Raw genomic sequence first — 20,631 nt, forward strand, 5'->3', positions numbered from 1 at the left:
TGTTTCAAATTCACCAAAACTAAAATCCCCCTTTTACTTTCTTGTTTCAAAGTGTTTAAAATCTGTTTTGTTTGTGTTTTAGAGTGTTTTGAGTCAAGTCAAAACCCAAATTTCGTCCAAAGTTGTGTTAGAGTCAGAAACTGCCTAGTTTGTGTTTTTAGGCAGTTTTGAGTGTTTTTAAGTTGTTTTGAGTCTTGTGAATCTGTTTTGAGTCCTTTAAGTCTATTCAAACATTTTTAACTTTGTTTTTAAGTTTTTTAGTTAGTTTAGAGGTTTTAGCAAGCCCTCCTAATCCCCGGTTTAGAACGATCCCTACTTGCATTATTACTACAATTTGACAACAAGAGGGTTTAATTTGAGTGCTTAACTTTCATCGCATCAAGGGGCTGGCCACATCCCTATATAAACATCCACATTTCTCCAGAAACCGAAGTCCAATTCTCTTCTAAAATTCTCCAAATTTATCTAAACACATGCTCTCTCAAATTCTAACTTTGGCATCGGAGGCTCTTCGGCCAAACCCCCTCCTTCCCCCCCAATTCATCGTGGGTGCGTGAGACTCTTGGCTTTGACCTAAGGTGTTAACTGTTTTACATGTACATTTTCATCTAAAAAGTAGAAGGCGAAAATTTACATCCACACCTATGATCATTCATCTTTCTACTAATTTGTCGTAACCATTCCTCTGCTTGAATAAGATTCAGATCACCCTTAAATACTGAAGGTCGAGTCTTACGAAATTCCTCTTGAATCCTCATTATTTGGTCATGCTCAGTTTCTTGACGAAGCAAATGGTTGTATTGGTTCGACTCACGAATGGCAGATGCCATACCTGAAAAGCTAATAGTACTCCCATATTGCCTTTCATACCATAGTCAGCGAAAACTTCTACTCCAGCCATCCTTCTCAAATAATTTTACCAAAATAATAATGAGGTTATCACTAATAATATATAGATTTATAAAATCAAAACAATTGGAAAAGGTTATAGAAATAAATGACAATAAGTTACACTTATATGCAACGGAGGAGAATTCTCTCCCCTCCTATTCTCATCTCCTTCCCTCCCATTCTCTCACATATTGTTTTTTATCTTATTGTCTTTATAAAAAAATCAATGTAAGATGTTGACATAGCTAAACCTTAACCGTTTGAATAGGATGGGAGGAAAGGGAAGGGAAGGGAAGAGAAGAGAGATTAGGAGGGGAGAGAATCCTCCACCATATGCAAAACCATTAAGTCAGTGGAAACGCACAAAAGAAACAAAACCCAAAATTATAGAATCGTTGAAATTAACAAAAGCATTGAAAATAAATAAAAAATTTGACAAAGGAAAAAGTAACAGCACATGAAATTAGGAGTCTAACCAACTTAAATGAAACACAAGAAATAAAAGGTAATAGTAAAAACGAAAATGATATCAACGTTATTTTTTTGAACAAATTTAAATATGGGAAATTTTATTTAAACCCATTTAATCTCTTTTTACACCTCACTTAAATTTTAAATGTTAATTGTCTATTTTACTCTATTGCATAATTACTATTAAGTACAAAATGAAATTAATAATAAAACTTGAATTTATCAATAAACCCAAACACTATAATTAAACCTTATGCCCTTTATCATGGGACGATCCTCCGTCCGGTTGCTGGTGCAAAGGAGTGAGATTCCAAGAGCTTGCAGCATTTATTGTACCTGTGTGCCTAGGTAACCTTGAAGTTTAGCATTTATTGTACCTGTGTTTTCGATTGCAGATGTATAGAGGTGCAACAGCAGTTTTGGAAGACATGAAAAGTACGTTTGATTTTCAGTTTTCTTTCTTATTCGATTATTGATATGCTTATGAAAAATCTTTTTAAGTGGTTACCATCTTCTTTCAATAGAAGACTAACTTAAAATGGTTTTTCACAAGCATTTCGACAATTTATCAGTAATAATCAAAGGTCTTATACTTATTATTGTTTTGCAGTTATCCTCTGAATGATGCAACCGAAACAGTCAATAAAATTGGATCATCTATCAGAAGAGTTATGGGGGGCATAAGTGGGATCCTGTATTCAACTTCCCCTTTTCTTCAATAAGTTAGACATAATTTTTGAAGTTTCCCTGCATTTACCCTGACATGAATTTTTACATCTCTATTCTTGAAACAGGTATGATATATTTTGTAAGGTAGCCTACGTTCAATTGAAAGCAAGCACCCAATTAGTTGTCACCTCAAAGAATTGGGCTGAAGCGCTTGAAGCTTCCATTGCTGCAGTCAGTAAATATGGTGGTATATTGTTGAAGAAATGGGTGTAAAAATAAATCTACATATTGAATTGGGTTTATGGGGGTATATTAAGTATTAAATTTGGGTTTAAAGAGATATTAATAGTTTAGTTATAAATCAAATTGGTGCAAAAACGAAGTTTTGTGTAGAAATAGATTAGATGGACTTAAATAAAAATTCCCTTTAAATATATCTATATATATTTATGTCCAGAACCATTCCAACCTATTTGACAGTTTGAGCATAACAGTACATAAAAGCCATGATCATTCCAATAGATTCACACTTTTTTTTCTTTTTTTTTTAATTAGGAAAATCATAAACATATATCATTTTCAACTCTTGCAAAGGTCTGTTATTAAACCATAAAACATAGAACAAAGTAAACAACAACGAACTATTCATCATCAGTCTAAATAAAGCTGCTTCTGCTGTGCTTTGAAAAAAAAGTTGCTTCTGCTGTACTGTGAGAATAAGTGATTGTGAAATAAAGCAGCAGAGTGTTTGGTAAACTTTTTTGTAAAAGTGCTTTTGAAAAAAAAAGCAGTATGATAATGTTTGGTAAACTTTTATGTAAAACAGCTGTGACTATATGAAATGATAAAAAAATGTATAATACTAGATGTGCTATTAATTTAATTTTCTTAACAAATATAGGTTAATTTTCTTTACAATTTTTAATCCACTATTGCCATTTTTTAATCCACTTTTGCCATTTTTTTCCTTTCCATTATCCTCTGGTCTTCTTTTTCAATGATATAATTGCAAGCACTCCATCCAAATCCTCTCTCTCTCTGAAAAGTTTAATCACCTTCTATTCTTTTTTTTGTGAAAGAAAATCCATATCAAAATTCTTCATTTTCACCACCACCGGGGTGCCCCGGTTCCGATCGACCGAAACTGGCTCAATGCAGCACAGTGGGTTCATCTTTAACCCCAATCAGACCATCCAATCAGACAAAAAGCGAATTCGATCGTTGAAATTCGAATCCCTTCCAACGCCGATCAAACGGCTCCGATTTAAACAAATGCAGGACCCGATCTGAAGCCAAAGCGAACCTTAAAGACTCGGAGCTTCTGGTTCTAGAGAGAGAAAGAAGAGAGAGAGACAAAGACTCATGAAGAGCTTTGCGCAGCAAGAAGGAGAAATGGAGGAGGGTATTTCTGAGATTGTGAAAGTTTCATTAAATTCTACTGTTCACCCGTCTCTTGAAAAAAAAAAAAAAAAAGCTGGTTTTGAGAAGCTGCATTTTGCTGCTTCAACTTTTTGCCACTTAACAGTGATTTTGTATGACGACCCATCCCTAATTTTCCTATGTAATTTCTCCCCGAGTATGTGTTTTGACGACTATGCCTTATTGGCAAGTGACGTGGACTTATTCTTATCGCTTTCCATTTTATTTCTCGTTATCGCATTTAAATTGTACACGCTAGTACGAGTAGACGTAGATTTTAAAGTGTAAAAATATCTACTTCGGATAGATTTCGATTTCCTTTTACTGTAGGAAATATAGAAATATATCCCTTGGATTCCTTTTAAACTCATCCCGTGCACTCTCTGCATCACTCCACTTTCAGCCATCCTATCCCATCTTTTCCTTATATTTTGTCCCCCTCTATCAAAAAAAGCAAAGCAAATTTCAAAAACCTCACTCTCTCTCTCTTCTCCCTCTCCCACGCCACATTCTTCTTCTTCTTCCTCTGCAACTCCATGAGCAAGCTCCAAAGCTTGTAGATCGAACAAACAAACTACATCATCATGCTCATCTCAGTCCCATGATCACGACCATACCCCTGGTTCGCGTGTTGACCGAGTTTAGAACGTCCAACTCGGAAGGTCCGACTCGGCGAGTTCGATACTACGGTTTTCAAGCCATGCATGGCTAAGGTAAGCCTTAAGAAACCCTTAGAACCTTCATTTCACTTCTATGGGTTGTTATTGATCCTTTGTTTGTGTTTTGAACGTGTGGTTTTACCCAGAAACTCGAGAAGAAGGAGAACCCGAAGTTTTTCGTACAAGAACCGTGGCCATTTAGTCATTTTCAAACCATTTTTCTGGTCAACCTCGACCACAAATGGACTTATTCTAGGTACAAACTTGTTCTCTACATTCCTAACTTCAAAATGGCTTTTGAATCACTGAGTTTGGTTAAGTAACGAGTTAGAAATCAACTCTGGAAGTTGGGAAGAAAATTTTAGTTTTCTGGAAAATTTCAGCCGTGGTCGTTTGGCCACTTTCAGACCAAATTTCTGAACAACACGGACTATATTTGAACTTTCTCTAAATTGGGATCGGTAGATCAACTTCCTAGCTTTAATTTTGCTTTTTTAGAAGTGAATTTGATTGAGAATCGAGCTCGTTATGGGCTCTGGAATTCGACCCAAAAATCTGCAAAACTGCAGATTTTCGCGAAGAAGGCAAGTACAGTGTACTCGCGGGGGGGCGTGGGCGCGCGTGGACCGCCACTTTAGGCGGCGCGTGGGGGCGCGTCCGGCATCCGGCCGGCGCGTGGTTAGTACGTACGTGTTTGTGTCGTCAAGTAGATTGATTTCATATATTTATACCCTAGGTTTGAGCAAACTATGGGCGTTTTATTTAGGTTTCCGTTATGTGCTTTAATTAATGTTATGTAGTTATTTCACATATAGGGAAAACTTATTCCGAGGATTTTCGAGGCCAAGCTAGGCTCGGGGGCTACGACCCAGCGACGTAATTGTGAGTGGGCAGTTACTTTATACCTATATATATATTTATAGTTTCCATAAATGCATATTATGTCATTTTTACGCCTACATTGCCTAGTATCATTATTGTAATATAAATTGTGATAAATGCTGCTATATGGTTGTGATATTACTGTCATGGCATGCATACGTGCTTGTGTACATGCTCATCTTGCTGCACCAGGTGTTAGTACTCGCCCCAGGGCCAAGGCCAGTCCTTCACGTGTATGTTTACATCCACACCGTTCGCTCACCTAGGATCCAAGTTTAGGTGCCAGTCTTGTCGGGTAGATTGCATTAGGCGATCCGACTTGTATGTGATGTGCTTTTGTACCAGTTTCACGTGATCGTAGTACTAGAGCATATTGATTACACCCAGTCCTGTTCGTGTCAGAAACCATATGTTCGAACTTGTGTGTCAGCTTAGATGGATGAGCACTTAGTTATATTGATTATCACATGATTATTATTGTGGCATATGATACATCATTTACTTGGCATATTTCTGGTTATATGGCTGATATATTGGATTTTCATACTTACGTAGTATGTTTTGAGGAAACTATACTTGTTTTACGGCGAGGGGTTAGTATATTCAAAGATAAAGGTTTTCTTATAAGCATTGTTTTACTGACCCACTCAACTTTGTTTTTCGCCCCTCCAAGACCTAGATAGCTGTACTCTCTGTGGCACTCGAGGAATCACGGCAGTTATGACATTTCCTTCTGTTTAGACGTATGAACTTATCACTACTATGTAATAAGTGTACTTTGGTTGCCTTGACTACTCTTTCGTAGTCTCACTGTCTATTACGCTCTGAATAATTGCAGTGGGTTCAACCCACGAATTGGGCACTCTTTCACTGTTTAGTCCTAATTAGTTTTAATTTTATTCACTTTTTGCATCACTTACCCTTATGGTTACGTCACCTCACGGTGACGACCAGCATGCTTCGACCTTTCCAGGTCGGGGTGTGTCATTTTGAAAATAAGCTGAGTTACCAAAGATAAATTTTACTCTAGCTTTTTTTCATCCCAACTTTTTTTTAAAATCACCTCAACCCCAAACCATACCTAAGAAGTGGACCAGCTACATATGAATATATTGGACTCCACTTTTCCAGCTCTTCCTCATCAGGGTTTTCTTCCTCTTCATCAGAATCCTCTTCCTCTTCGGAATCAGAACTAATTGAATAATGGAAGGTGAACTAACCGGAGGTACTGGAACTTCTTCAACTTCTGAATCTGAAAGTGGAACAGGAGGTTGTGGTATTGATATTTGTGACTGCAGAGTAGTAGTATGCAGTATTGGTGGCTGTGGAATAAAATTTGGGTTCACTTCTGGTATTGGCATTTGAGGCAAATGAACTCCTATCGGGGACCAAGCATTCCCTTCAAGGACAGCTACATCTTCCATCACATGGCCAAAATAAATGATCACTTGCCTCTATCTCCATCCTATAATGGTCCTTGATATGCATTAACTTGTTATGGTACCTCGCTAATGCCCTTTGCATCTCAGGACGATAGAACCTTTTTGTTCGATATATCCGCATTACATTATTGACCAATTCACTGTGAGCTTCATGACGAAGACAAGCTTGAAAATAAGCTTCATCATACGGCTCAAGACCCTCGGGACCCAAGTTATATCCAACCCGAGCATCGGTATGAAAAGGAGGAGGGTTCATCCTAGACACCAAAAATAAAAAGGTTAGCTACCAATAAAAAATAAAATCAAACACAACCTGGTTTCATAGTCATAAGTTGTGATACCACCTTGTCACGTCCCGATTTCAAATTAAGTTCGAATCCGGGCATAGGACATGATAGACACCTTAACTATAAAGTCTAAAATAATATACTTAAAATGTGAAAATTAAAACATAAATAAAAACTGAACTTATTTATTCACAAACTTATCGAAAATAGAGTTGTACTTGAGTATTCTACATTAACGATACACCTTCGAAACTACTCAAAACAGAGTACGAGTAGTCCTTTATTCAATAAAAAACAAATAAAAGAAAAAGGTTTTAGAACAAGCCAAACTCCCTCATTATTTGATATGAACAAACTTCACATCTCAACAAAGTAAACATCTAGTTTTCTAGTTCAATACCTGCAAAATTTAGATAGGGTGAGCCTACAAGCTTAGTAGGAACCTATACCTTTATGTAGTATAAGAGTAAATTATTATAATTCCAATACAAACAAATCAAAAACAAAACCACCAGAATATTAAGATGTATGGATGCAATGCAATATACTTCATTTATTCCCATGAGTTCAAACAATTAAATACTTAGAATTAGCACGTCCCATACCATGCTATTCCAAGTGAGAATTATTTGAAATTTGCCCAAACCCAAATTGACACACCCCGACCGAGATCAAGGCATGCTAGCCGTCACGTGAAAATGACGTAGCCATGTGCACAGTGCGGAAGCAATTAAGATAAGAAATATACGAATAATTAAAACTGAATCTACTAGAGTGCACTAGAAAGCAGGAAATGATAGGAGTTAGTTACAAACGTAAATACTCCTAATCAAAGCATAATAAGTCTAGGTGTAGTCCAGTAGGACAAGTACTAATTATACAGTACCAGGAATGTCCTACTATTATTTAGATATGTCATAACCGCCGAAGTCCTCGAACCCAGCAACAGCAAGCTTATCTAAAACCTGGAGGGGCACAAAACAGAAAACATGAGTAGGCAAAAACAAATGTTTTATAAAACCATTTCATTTATCAACATATCTAACCCCTCGCTGTAAAACATGTATAATTTTTCCCAGAATCAAGATATATGCATATACATAAATATATATGTAATTATATCAATTCAAATTATGCTTCACATAATCATATTCATATGTATGCCATGCCAAGATATAGCAGAGTAAGCAGTTCAGGTAAGAATAATTTCATATAAATATAACATGTTAGCCGAAACCCTTGTGGTAATATGTACGGCTGAATTCATAGCTCAAAAGTCAATCTAACCGGAGTCACTACAATGACCTATACGGCACTATACTGCACAAGAGTCAGAAATGTCTGTACGACAATAATGGGTGTAATAATCATGCTCAATGCTACTCACACATAATAGCTGGGCGATAAATCGCTAGTCACCTACGAGTATACGACAGGACTGTGCACCTAAATTGGATCCAATATGAGCATATGGTGCGGGAGGTGACACAATCACCATAGGTGCAGTTTTATGAGCTCAACATTATTCAATCACATATCACACCATTGATAATTCACATAACCAAACATAACTCACCTGAGCTTACCTGAGTGTCCACAACACCACAATTATATATATAATGCATCATATATCAATTCATATAAGAAATATAAATTCATATGCATGGCATTTAAGGCATACTTTCATTTAAACACATATTTCTGGGAAAATATCAAGTGTGTGTGTGTATATATATATATATACTGAAAACCAAAAGCCCACTCACTGATATGTCGAAGGGTTGTAGCCCCCGAGTCGCCCTTGAACACGCTCATCCTCGGGATAAGTCTCACCTATATGCGAATTAACTATAAAAACGTTATTTAAAGCACATAGGCAAAAATAGCTAATAACTTCTCATACAATGCTCAATTTTGGTATTTGAATATACCACAGTGACCTACACAACCTCAGTATCATTCCCAAATTTTTAAAATAATTTTTCATCCACCCACGCGCCGCCACGCATCGGTGAGTGCACGGCAAAACGCGCGGCCACGCGTAGGAAACCCTAACAAAAACAGTAATGGCAGTTAGGGAATATTCCCCTAAATCCTAACAAATTTCGTTAAAATTAACTGACGGCGTTAGAATATTTCATCAGAATTGATGGAATATTCGGTCGTCTTCAACCTCAGACTCCAGCGACCGTCACCGTTGCCGAAAAATTGGGAATTTTTCAAATCGCTATATCTCACTCATTTTTTATCCATTTCCTACAAAGTTTGCACCAAAATGAAGCTTACTACTTGAAGAACATTTTGTTACCAATTTGAAGCTCTAAAAGTCACGAAAGCTGGAGAAATTCCACAAAATCCGCCCAAGCTTGAAACTCACGATCCTGACGTCCAATTTCACCCAACGAACCACTCTGAGCTTCTTTAGGACCTCCTAAAGCTTCCTATGTCCTTAAAATTCCCTAAAAATGAACATTTTACATGAGCATGAATAGTACCTCAAATCGGGGTTTGGATTTCACGAGTTTTCAAAGGGGTTCTTACCTGAAAATGGTACCATTCAACTCGTATGGTTCTCACGAACACAATGGTGTGCTTCACACCCTCGATCTTCACACCTTCGATGGGTTTTGGGTGTAGTCCGTACAAGAGAGAAGAGAGAGAGAGTAAGTCTAAAAGAGAGAGAGTACGGGAATGAAGAGAGAGGATGTGTGTGTGGCCTAGGATTGGTCAACAACCAAAATACATAATAACCTAATCCTAATTGGTTCCAAACAATTAGGATTTAAGAATATTGACCCAAAAACAACACTTAAACCACATCACACAATTTAACGTTCATGGGCATTTTCGTCAATTTACGTCAAAAAAAATTATTTTCTGGGACGGACTATGACACAAACCATTACTAAATTTCCCTTTTTGCTAGTCATCTTGCCAAAATTCTTTTCTCTAGTCCCAAATTGCCGTAAAGATTTGGTGCACTATGGCTGACAAGAGAACCTGGTACATGCCAAAAGTTGGCTCAACTACACAAAAACCTAACCACTATCCAAAACTCCACATTTCCTTATCAATGACAAACAGATTTCCGATTTCATTTTTCATATGACAGAGAGAAAATAAATAATTTTGATGGATAACACAAAGCAGTTCGGCAATTAAATAATCATCTGAAATTAAAATTTTACTACTAATTCATAAGAGTCACAACAATAATAGACCCTTTAGTTCGGAATAAAACTCAACTTATTTTCATTGTGTATATATATATGTTTGATTCTTATATGTAATAGAAATTAAAATTTTACTACTAATTCATAGGAGTCACAACAATAACAGACCCTCTAGTTCGGAATAAAACTCAACTTATTTTCATTGTGTATATATATATGTTTGATTCTTATATGTAATAGAAATTAAAATTTTACTACTAATTCATAAGAGTCACAACAATAACAGATATATATATGCTTGATTCTTATATGTAATAATCTAATTCAGTTATGTAGGTTTTTTTTTTTTTTTTTTTTTCTTTTGTTTTTTGTTTTGTTTTTGTTTTTGGACAAAGCAGTTATGTAGGTTAAAGATGTTAGATATTGGTATGTAATAATGACCAGAGACAGGTACGGAAGATGATATGTTTCTACTAACACAACTTAATTTTATCTCTTAATAAAAAAAAAATTTAGATAGTCTATATTAAATAAGCATCACAAATGAAGAAACGAAAACCTAAATTAGCACTATTTGTGTCATCAAGTTTATTTATTATGGACTAATATACAAACTTTACATAAAATGTATCAGAGTATAGGTCCAATAATATTGGGTTTAAAAATTTGGATGTACAATTCCGTTTGGTTTTACTCCTCATTTCTTATTCTTGAATTCATGTTATTTTATCACAAATACTAATATAAAATAGCGCAATAAACTTACATAATAGATAATCTAACAGAAATGAATTCATAAGTTACATACAAATATATAGATTGAAGGCTTCTCAGAACCCCCTATTTGGTTCACTGAAACTAAGTTCTCCGAAAGCTTTGCCGACTCTTATTTCGAACTCGAATCTAACTCCGAACACCATCAAACAAATAAACTAAAATATAAAACTAAAATTAGAATGCAACCTTACAATTTATATGTACCCAAAAAGCTGAAATAAAACCTACACTTAAAGCATTTAGACTTACAAAAATTGAGCTGAGACTTTCTTCTCAAAATACCCAGGAACTCAAATTAGGGAAAACTAAAGTTAAGAGTTTTCATCTGCAGCTTATTAGAGGAAGAAAAGAAATAATATCACCTCATCCTAGACCCTCCAGCTATACCTAACAGGCTGGATTACTCAGCTAATTAGGGTGATGAATGAGCAGGCTAAAACCTAAATTGGAAGACACCTAGCTATAGACTTCCACCTCCTGCTTTATATCTCTAATTCATCTAATAGGAAAACATCGGTCCACCGCTTAACTCTCTCTGAAATAATTTTTTTAATAAGGATAAGAATTGGAGAATACTTGAGAAGACTAGCGGTTATGTCTATTCTTCGTTTCCAGAAGAGATGAGAGGAATAGGGAATAGTCAAGAGAGTGGGAGAGTACGATGGAAACAAAATAAAATAGAATATAGGAAAAGGCTTGTGATTGCTGGGTACGAGCAATTAATTGTCCCAGTGTAACATTCCACATCGCTTAGGGGAGTGAATCATGTAAGCCTTATATGTATATTCTCATCTCTACCTAACACGAGGCTTTTTGGGAGCTCACTTGCTTCGGGTTCTATCGGAACTCCGAAATTAAGCGAGTTCGTGCGAGAACAATCCCATGATGGGTGACCCACTGGGAAGTTCTCGTGTGAGTTTCCAGAAACAAAACTGTGAGGGTGTGATCGGGGCCCAAAGCGGATAATATCATACTAAGGCAGAGTCAAGCTCGAGATGTGATGGGGGCCCAGGCTGGGATGTGACAATTTTGTATCAGAGCCAATCCTTGGTTGGATGTGTGTCGACGAGGATGCCGGGCTCCTAAGAGGGGTGGATTGTAACATCTCACATCGCCCAGAGAAGTGGATCCTAGAAGCCTTATATGTATATTCCCATTTGTACCTAGCACGAGGCTTTTTGGAAGTTCATTGGCTTCGGGTTCCATCGGAACTCCGAAGTTAAGCGAGTTCGTGCGAGAATAATTCCTTGATGACCCAGGATGTGGTGGGGGCCCGGGCCGAGATGTGACACCAAGTGGGCTTTCCCTTTTGTTTTGTTTTGTTTTGTTTTTTTTTTTGTTTGTTTTTGTTTTTATTTAAAAATAGGATTTAGCTCATATTAATAATGTTATAAAAACTCAATATTAACGTGCACAAACAGACTGTATGGTGAATTACATTAAAGCATAGGTAATTAAAAACTAAAACAAGTTACACCTACAAAAAAGAATAATCATACTATTTAACAGTAATTTAAATGAAGGTTTTCACAGAACAATTTTAGACTCAAGTAGTGGGCAAGAGAATTCAAGTATAAGGAATGCGTTACCAGATATGAACCCTAGATGAGTGTATTTAAACCGCGGAAGAGAGACATTTTTAGGATAGAATCCTTGTTCTAAGCCGGGCGAATCTAGAGTATTTCTAGAAGTAGATATTGTACTCTCTTAGGAGTTGTGATTAGTTGCGGCGCACGTCAATCCCTAGATAATGAAAACTCTAAGACTTATAAGGATTTGATTGAGTCCATATCTGGATTAGATCACGTGTCTTGCGGATCAAACATGGCATCTAGTGAAGTCGCTCAGACTTTGCCTATTGCCCTGGTACAGGGTAATGGTGACACGCTTTGTTTGATAGGGATTAGCTTGGAGTTGGTGAGTTCATGACTAGATTTCTAAGGTAACTGTATTCAAATCAGCCTTACTCCAGTCTTGGAAAATCATTGTTCCATATACACTTTAGAAAGGCAAGAGGATGGATAGTTTTGCAAAGATCATGCGTAGAAGAGTAAGCTTGAATGAGTACTGTTCGGTCTTCTATCTTTATATGTTGATCTGACCCTTCGTGGAGTAGAGGAGATGCTTTTGAATTTCGATCACGCCACCTCGAGCGTCATGCTGTAAAAGATTTTAATGATTACGTGCATCATATTAGCACACTTTGCAAGAGACGGCTATTCATTTCTCTAAGTAGTTCTGATCTTCACATTCATCAATCTCGAGGCAAAGTCTGTTGGTATTCAACAGTTAGATCACCTAATGCTTTTTCTTCCCTCTATTTCATAATCTTCTTTCTGAGCCCAGTTCTTTCTTTAATTTTTCAACGTTTAAGGTCCTGAACCAAAACCCATGTTTTCCCTTCCTTCTTTAGCCATATAAGATCAAATAAGAATGATTTAAGACATAATCTCATAATAGCATCCTCCACTTTTCAAGATTTGTTCCATAACATTCATCCCTATGCAATACCTTCTTCACAGTCTTCTCATACGGGTTCATCCTCAGCAAAGTGTTGAGATTCTTGAGAGGGTTCCTCGTCACCGCTTTTTTCTTCACATTCGGAATGAATAACAATGACAGCCTAGCCGTTCTAGAATTAATAATTTCGGCTAAGTTTGTTTCATAGTCTTTATAGGATAATTTTCACGTCAGGGGCCCCAAGTTGTTTGTACTTTGTCATGCCCTTGTCCTAAGACTTAGATAATAAACATGTGTCTGTATGAATGTTCCTTTTTCTTCTTCGCTTACTTACTATAGAACCAAATCTTGATCTAATACATCTTTCCAAAGTAAATGAACTTTTAGAGAACAAGTAATAGAGCAGAATACAAATAAGTTTGTAGGCCTGGGACAGAGCTCAAAATCCCCCTTGATAATGTTGATTTGAAAAAACATTGCCTCCTAAACTTAGTATTCATAAAGTTTCTCGCCACGATATCCAGAATACCATCTTACTTCAGTGTCAGGAATTAAACATTAAATCCATGAAAAAACTTTTGCTTTGTACTTCGCAGGATGTATTTATCGAACTAAGATTGAGGGAATTTGTACCTAAAATAATTTGTAAGATAGTTCCCTCCTCTTTGCCTTGCCCTAATTCTTGGGCCAAAGATTTTAATATTTGCAATGTGATAAGAAAGAATTTATCCTTAGTTAGAGTTGCTTGTCCGTTCCCTGTGAATCTTAAACGAAAGTTCTTTAGGGAGTTGGTTGTCAGCACGTGAGACGGAAACACTTTTTGAATCGTTTTTTAGACCTTATGAGCATTTCTTATCAGACTGGTTTGATTGTCTTGGTCAAAGTATTTCCCTGTATTGGAGCTCTATTGGAATAAAATTCCTATTGGGGATTACCTAGTTTAGATGCCATATTCGAACCTGCTAACATATGATGTTGTAGAACATACTTGACTTAGTATGTTGGTTAGAGATGGAAGTAATCGTACTCAGGGTTAGAGTTCAAAGAAAAAAATCGATATAATGTAAAAATTAACTCACGGATCACTTTTGATAATAAGCCTAAGGTAGAGTTTGAGGAGATGAGTTCTTCATGGACTTGTCTTCACACAGATGGCGGCGTTGCGATTGAGTTTGTAATGGATTGCCTACATATCCTAGGAAGGGAATCAAATTGCGTGTAGTTCGGATGGTGATGTGTCTAACGATAGTATCCTCTGAGTTTAGTGATGTTTCACTTCTTGGTGATCAAGGTCCTGTCCATGCGTTGCAGATAGTAGGTTCCTTTGCTTCCTACTTCGATGATCTTATATAGTCTTTCCCAATTTGATTCAAGTTTACCTTTTCTTGGGGTTTTCGTATTTTTGAAGACCTCTATTAGGATAAGATCCTCAACTTGGCCTTGTTATAGTATGATCAAACTTGATGCTGGTAAGCGGATAGTTTGACCTAGGCACACTCTTGGCGTTCTTCTGCAAAGTTAAGATTGGACTTAGGATTCCCACGTTTTCTAAGGTGGTCAGCTCTTTAGTATGCAAGTTTGGCATAGTTGTGACTTGGACCAAGATGACAACTTTTGTTCTGTAAGCCATGAAGAATGGTGTTTCCCTTGTAGGTTTCAGGATTTCGTGCAATACGCCCATAAAACTCCAGGTAGCTTTTCCGGCCACTTACTTTTCTATTCAAGCCTCTTCTTCAAACACTGCAAAATAGTCTTGTTTGAAGCTTTCGCATGCCCACTACCTTGTGGATATCTCGGAGTGGAAGTGAGTGATGGGTGCATATTTTCATATATTATTATCATATATTTCCTTTGGATTTTGTCTATATGAATGGGTTAAATGCACTAATTTATATTTTTATAATTTACAGGCATTCAATACGGGAATTACGTGAAAAAGAAGTGAAAAATGGAGATTTCAGGTGTCTACAGTAATTTCAGTGGAACAAGAGGCTAACTAGCTGCGCGAATACATGTGCATTACAACGAGACGATGAAACCAAACAGTTTTGGAATCAAAGAAAGATGGGAATGCTATTCAATGAAACTTAGGAGGGAACTTAATTTCTAGTTTTTATTATTTCCCTTTATTTTTCATTTTCTTTAATAAGGACTTCAAGTCCATTAGTGATAGGATTTTAGTGGGGTTTTAATTGGATTTCAATTAGCCTTTAATACCCTTGTCGTGGGTTTTATATTAAGGAGATCCATTCTTCTTCTGAAAAGTCAGCCACAAAAATAAAACAAAAAATCATCTATTCTACATAGGGGCTGCGGCAAGGAAGGCCAAGAAGAAGAGCTACTTTGGAGTTTTACTTTACTAGGGCTATGATGTAGCCCTAGTCATGAATATTTAATTGCCTTGTGGCATTGTTATTATTATGTTTTTCTTCTTTATCGAGTATCTTTTGCTATTCGTAATGCGCTTGATTTTTATTTAGATGCTTGATCACCATCTAGGTTTAAATTAGGTTGATTTGATGCAAGTTAGAGTAGATGCCATACTTAATTGGGGTTTACTTTTTGTAATTGATACCATAACCACCTATTTGTAGATGCCATACAATTAGGGTTTATGTGATTTTCCAACGATTTCCATAGAGCTTAATGGGTTCTTACTTGTTTAAATCCATCTAGATGCCATAGAGGGTTAACATGTGAGGATACTTTTGATGTAACCAAATGGCATGGTCATCGAATAATTTAGGTAAAATCGATAATCAGTATTGGGGAACTACTTGAGCATAACATATTAAGGGAATTAAGTAGAATTGGTTACGGTGAATTCGGATGCCCTTGGTTTTATTTTCTTATGTTTTTAATTTTATTATTTCATGCATTTTATTTTCGAGTCATATTTCATTTTTAGTTTAATTTAATTTTTCTCTCTTTTCCATTAAAGCTTCTCAATTACAATTTGTTTCAATTTATTTAGTAAGATTTTAAGAATCAATTCAATCTTTGTGGGACGATATCCGTGCTTATATGCTCTATTGTCATTTGATTTATATACTTGCGAGCACAAAAATTCGAGACTAAATGAGCCTAATTTCAATTATCTAATTTTTGCAACAATGAGGTGGTGAATTCCTAGTTCTTTGTAGCAATCTGTGATTTCGGAGTTGGTGAATTGTAGTCCGTTGTCAGTAAGGATTGTATGTTGGATCTCGAATTGGCAAATGATGATCTTCCAAACGAAGGACTTTAATGTAGTTCGGTGATTCTCGTCAGTGGTTCTACCTCTATCCACTCTGCGAAGTAATTTGTGGCCACTATCAGGTACTTTCTATTTCCTTGAGCCTTCTTAAGAGGCCCAACTAAGTCGATGCCCTCTTACATGAAAGACCACAAGCCTATTAATGTATTAGTTTCTTAGGCATGTTATGGGTGTACCCTTGGTATTTGTTACAACTTTGGGTGCATCTAGCAACGTCTCGTGGCATAGTGGGCTAGTCATATCCAAGGTTTAGTGTTTTATGGGCCGACGATCTTCCTTATGCATGGTTGCCACATATTTAAGAATGAATGTCACTTAGGATTTGCAAGCCTACCTTTCGAGTAATGCATAGAGTGCGGGGTATGGGATAAGAGCGTCGGTAGAGCTTTCTGCAAATTACTATGTATCTCGAAGCCCTTTGGACCAGTTTTATGTCTAAGTTGCAATCATCTGATAACTTCTTGTCTCATATGTAATCAAAGATCTCGTCCATCCAATTATCTCGGGCGTCAATGACAGCAATTACTTCCAGCTTTGGCTCATGGATGCTCAGGACAGTAGGGCACTCAAAAGATATCGTTTGTCGGAGATAATTATCAACAGTTGAGGCTATGTTTTCCAGTACGTCAGTTGGCTATTTTCTCCTCTTAGGATCTGCATGATTTCATACTTCTCAAAATTTCTAAGTAGCTTTTTTGCTTTATTTAGGTAAAGTCCCATTGTGGATGGTGAGTCACGTTGTCTCATGTGACTTGGTTAGCTATGAGCATTGAGTCACAGTGGATCAATAGTTCTTTTACCTGGACCTCTTTTGCTACCCTAAGCCCTGTTAGGAGCAGTTCATATTTTTTTTCATTATTACTCGCCTTGAATTCGAGTTTCAGAGCCTATTCGAATATAGTGCCATTTGGTGTCATTAAGGCCATTTATGCTCCAGCTTTGTTTATGTATGAACTTAGCAATGATTATAAAGGCGGGAGTTCTCTGGTGCCTTCTAGGGGTCTGCCGATTCTATGATTTTTTGCATTACTGGAGTGAACTTAGCAACGAAGTTTGCCAATGTTTCCGTTTAGATGGAAGTCTTGGGGAGGTAGATGATTTCGTGCTGCCCTAATTCAATGGCCCACTTGGTGGCTCTAGACGATGCGTTGGGGTTGTGTAGGATAGATCAGAGTGGGTACTTTGTCATGTAGACTACCCCCTGAATGATTGGAAGTATGGTCGGAGTTTTCTGGTTGCTTACCAGTGCCAGGATGAGTTTTTCTAGTTTCTGGCATCGTGCCTTTGGTGCGAGGAAACATTTTGACACATAGTACACTGATTTCTACTCCCTTAGTATACTGATTTATGCTCATTTGAGTCTTCTCAAATCAGCACTCACTGCGCAATCTGATATTACCAAGTATAAGTACAGATATTCTCTATCAATTGGTTTGGACAGTAGCGAGGGTTTAGAAGGTGCTCCTTCAATTTTGTAAAGGCTTCTTCACATTTGTCTGTCTAGAGAATATTTTACTTTTCTTTATTGCGGTGAAGAAGAGTTTGCATTTGTCAGTGGATCACGAAAGAACTCGGCTAAAATCGACCTCCCTTCCCATCAAACTCTATAACTCTTTCATGGTTCTCAATGATCTCATTTCCATGATAGGCTTGATTTGATCAAGATTGGCCTTGATGTCGTGTTTGGTGACCAAGTAGCCCAGAAATTTGTCTGATGCTACTCTGAAGGTGCATTTTTCCGGATTTAGCTTCATGTATATTTTTGGAGCAAGGCAAACGATGCATGTAGGTGAACTATATGATCTTTCTTTTCCTTACTCATGATGACCATGTCGTGACATAAACTTTCATTGTGTCCCAAATTTTTCTTTGAAGATTCGATTGACAAGTCATTGGTACGTTGCCCCAACATTTTAAAGACCAAAGGGTTTAACTTTGTAATAATACATACCTCAATCAATGATGAAGGATGTTGCTTCGATGTCTAGTTCGTACATCTTTATTTGATTTTACGCGAAATAGGCATCCATGAAGCTTAGCAATTCATGGCCTAAGCTTGAGTAAACTAGCAGATCGATGCGTGGGAGTGGATATGGATCTTTTGGGCAAGCTTTGTTCAGGTTCATGAAGTCACGCACACTCTCCACTTACTGTTCTTTTTTTGTACCAGTACCACGTTTGCTAGCCAGTCAGGGTAGTGCACCTTCATGATAAAGTTGTGTCTTTGAGCTTGTTGATCTCGACTTCTATAATCTTACTCCGCTCTGTTCCGTGACTTCATTTACACTAGATAACTGGTCTAGCAGTTGGGTCCAAGTGGAGGTGATGGCAGATTATGGAGCGGTCAATTCTTGACATGCTTTATGTGGACCGGGTGAACACGTCCTTCCTGGCCTACAAGAATTTTGTGAAAAACTATTTTTATCAATTAGTTAGCTTCGAGCCAGCTTTAGCTTTTTGTTCTGGTTTGTCGGGATTGAGGTGATGTACATGGCATCCTCATCTACCTTTGACTCCAGAATATTGTTGTCTTGAGGGTCGAGGTCTAAATTGAATTCTTTGTAGCCCATTTGCTGACCCCCAGACTCAGGTTGCTATGCTGACTTACATGTTGAAGCTTTGTTCCCCTTTTCGGATCATGTTCATGTTTTTTATAGCTTAGCAGTGAAGGAAATTTTGTGAAAAATATGTTCATTTGAGCAACATTTATGGCATGCAATTAACAATTAAAAGCGGAATCATGCTTGTATGCACTCAAAATAAAACATTACCCATGAAATTCAAAGCCTAGTAGAATGGTGAACCAAGACTTAACTCAAGAAAAAAGTGAGTTGAGAAATCTTATACCTTTGTTGATTCCTCTTTGCATAAGCAAGGCTAATCACCCAAGGAGAGGGCCTTCATTCCTTGCTTCTTAGCTCCATGGATTTCTTGGATGAGGATGGTTGAAAGGATTCTCCAAGTTCCCAAAGTTGAGAACCTCTAATTTTTCCACACCAAGGAGAGACTTGAAGAAGAGATGAGTGACCTTGGAGGAGGGAAGATTGCTAGCTAATCTCCTCCATGGGGGCTGGCCTCCTAGAGAGAAAGGGAGAGACATTGTGTTCTCATCTTTTCTCCAAAAGAAACCTTAAGGATGAAATGGCTATAAAGTTGCCTTTATACCACCTCACAATGGAGTGGCAAACTTGCAATTAAGCCAAGTTCACTACCCCTCTCTATATGGCCGGTTTTCCCAAGCCTTTGGGCTGTTTTGGGCTTCTTGAATTTTGTTTGTCAAGTTGTCATACAATTTAAGCTAATGGGCTTGACGATTCGAAGCCCAATTTGGGCTTTAAGGTCCAAAACTAACTCAAGGTTTAAAACGAACTTATTCATTTGATTAATTAACATATTAATTAATTCTTGCCATAAATAATTAAACCATTTAATTGTCCTTACTCATCTTCGTCAAATCCTTCAAGCATTACCTTACACGGTGTACGATCTATTAGGTTCCTTTTAGCGAGGCAGTGGGCAATTAGAACTCTTTCAAATCGATTGTGAATTGAAACTTACTTTCAATTCTCCCTTTAGTGATTATACACGTTTAGGGCTTCCACAAACCATGAGTGACACCTAGTAGTATGTCATGGTTACCCAAGCTAATTAGAAGAGGTGGAGAACCTATTCAGTTTAGGATTACAATACAATACGATATTTCTCTAATACAATACTCTTGACCACATTGTTTGGTTTGATAGTTTATTCATGTCTACTATCCAATGTGATTATCTTACTTATATGATTACCTTGAATGTGATTTGGAAAGATTTCCTAAATTTCATTCATACTCTGGCCAGAGATTCTTAATCATATCATAGAATATTCTCCCTCAAATGGTTTAAAGGTTAGAGATCCCTTGTTGCGCATTCACTTGCCTGCATGGCTAAGTGGCTTAACCCCAACTATGCCGTGGACACCCTCTGATGGAGTGACTTTGACATAGTCAAAGATAAAAAACCTAACCACAAGACAACTATGATGCCTCAGGTCAAAGGACTACTTTGCATTATCCCAACCATGAGTTCTCATGTAACATGAGTATGAGAACTCCTTGTTGATTGTGTTTAGTGGACTCATTCTCTATTGAGCACCTACATGCTTGTCTTGGTGTCCATCACACCAATGACTCGAGACCAGTCACTCTCCTTAATAGAAGACATAGCACGTATGATCTTAACGGACTGCTAATGCCCAATTTGC

The 20,631-nt window shown here is 37.1% G+C and overlaps 1 protein-coding gene and 1 long non-coding RNA gene across 3 annotated transcripts in view; both read left to right on the plus strand.

Moving 5' to 3' along the window:
- Positions 1-2,279, plus strand: part of LOC126633245 (uncharacterized) — a 45,806-nt gene extending 43,527 nt beyond the window's left edge. The window contains exons 2-3 of the long non-coding RNA XR_007627008.1: positions 1,973-2,056; positions 2,157-2,279. This is a non-coding gene — a long non-coding RNA (uncharacterized LOC126633245). The remainder of the gene's footprint in view (positions 1-1,972; positions 2,057-2,156) is intronic.
- Positions 2,280-3,878: 1,599 nt separating this feature from the next.
- LOC126633199 (uncharacterized) lies at positions 3,879-15,449 on the plus strand. 2 transcript variants are annotated; one of them, XM_050303774.1, is made up of 4 exons: positions 3,879-4,163; positions 4,256-4,365; positions 4,679-4,845; positions 4,925-5,648. In XM_050303774.1, the coding sequence occupies exons 1-4, from the start codon at positions 4,155-4,157 to the stop codon at positions 4,987-4,989; spliced, it is 351 nt and encodes a 116-aa protein (XP_050159731.1). In that variant the 5' UTR covers positions 3,879-4,154; the 3' UTR covers positions 4,990-5,648. The 2 variants fall into 2 exon arrangements, 1 of the variants encoding a protein (XP_050159731.1); XR_007626983.1 differs by lacking the exon at positions 4,679-4,845 and adding an exon at positions 15,041-15,449 and having other exon boundaries at positions 3,881-4,163; positions 4,925-4,991.
- The last annotated feature ends 5,182 nt before the right edge of the window (positions 15,450-20,631 follow it).

The sequence above is a fragment of the Malus sylvestris genome, chromosome 1, assembly GCF_916048215.2.
Source record: "Malus sylvestris chromosome 1, drMalSylv7.2, whole genome shotgun sequence".
Classification (NCBI taxonomy): Eukaryota; Viridiplantae; Streptophyta; class Magnoliopsida; order Rosales; family Rosaceae; genus Malus; species Malus sylvestris.

What these genes read in the sequence shown, in the direction of transcription:
- LOC126633199 (XM_050303774.1), top strand. An exon ending in CACAAATGGACTTATTCTAG is followed by an intron (nt 4,366 to 4,678) that starts GTACAAACTTGT and finishes GCAAAACTGCAG; the next exon opens with ATTTTCGCGAAGAAGGCAAG. An exon ending in TTCATATATTTATACCCTAG is followed by an intron (nt 4,846 to 4,924) that starts GTTTGAGCAAAC and finishes TTTCACATATAG; the next exon opens with GGAAAACTTATTCCGAGGAT.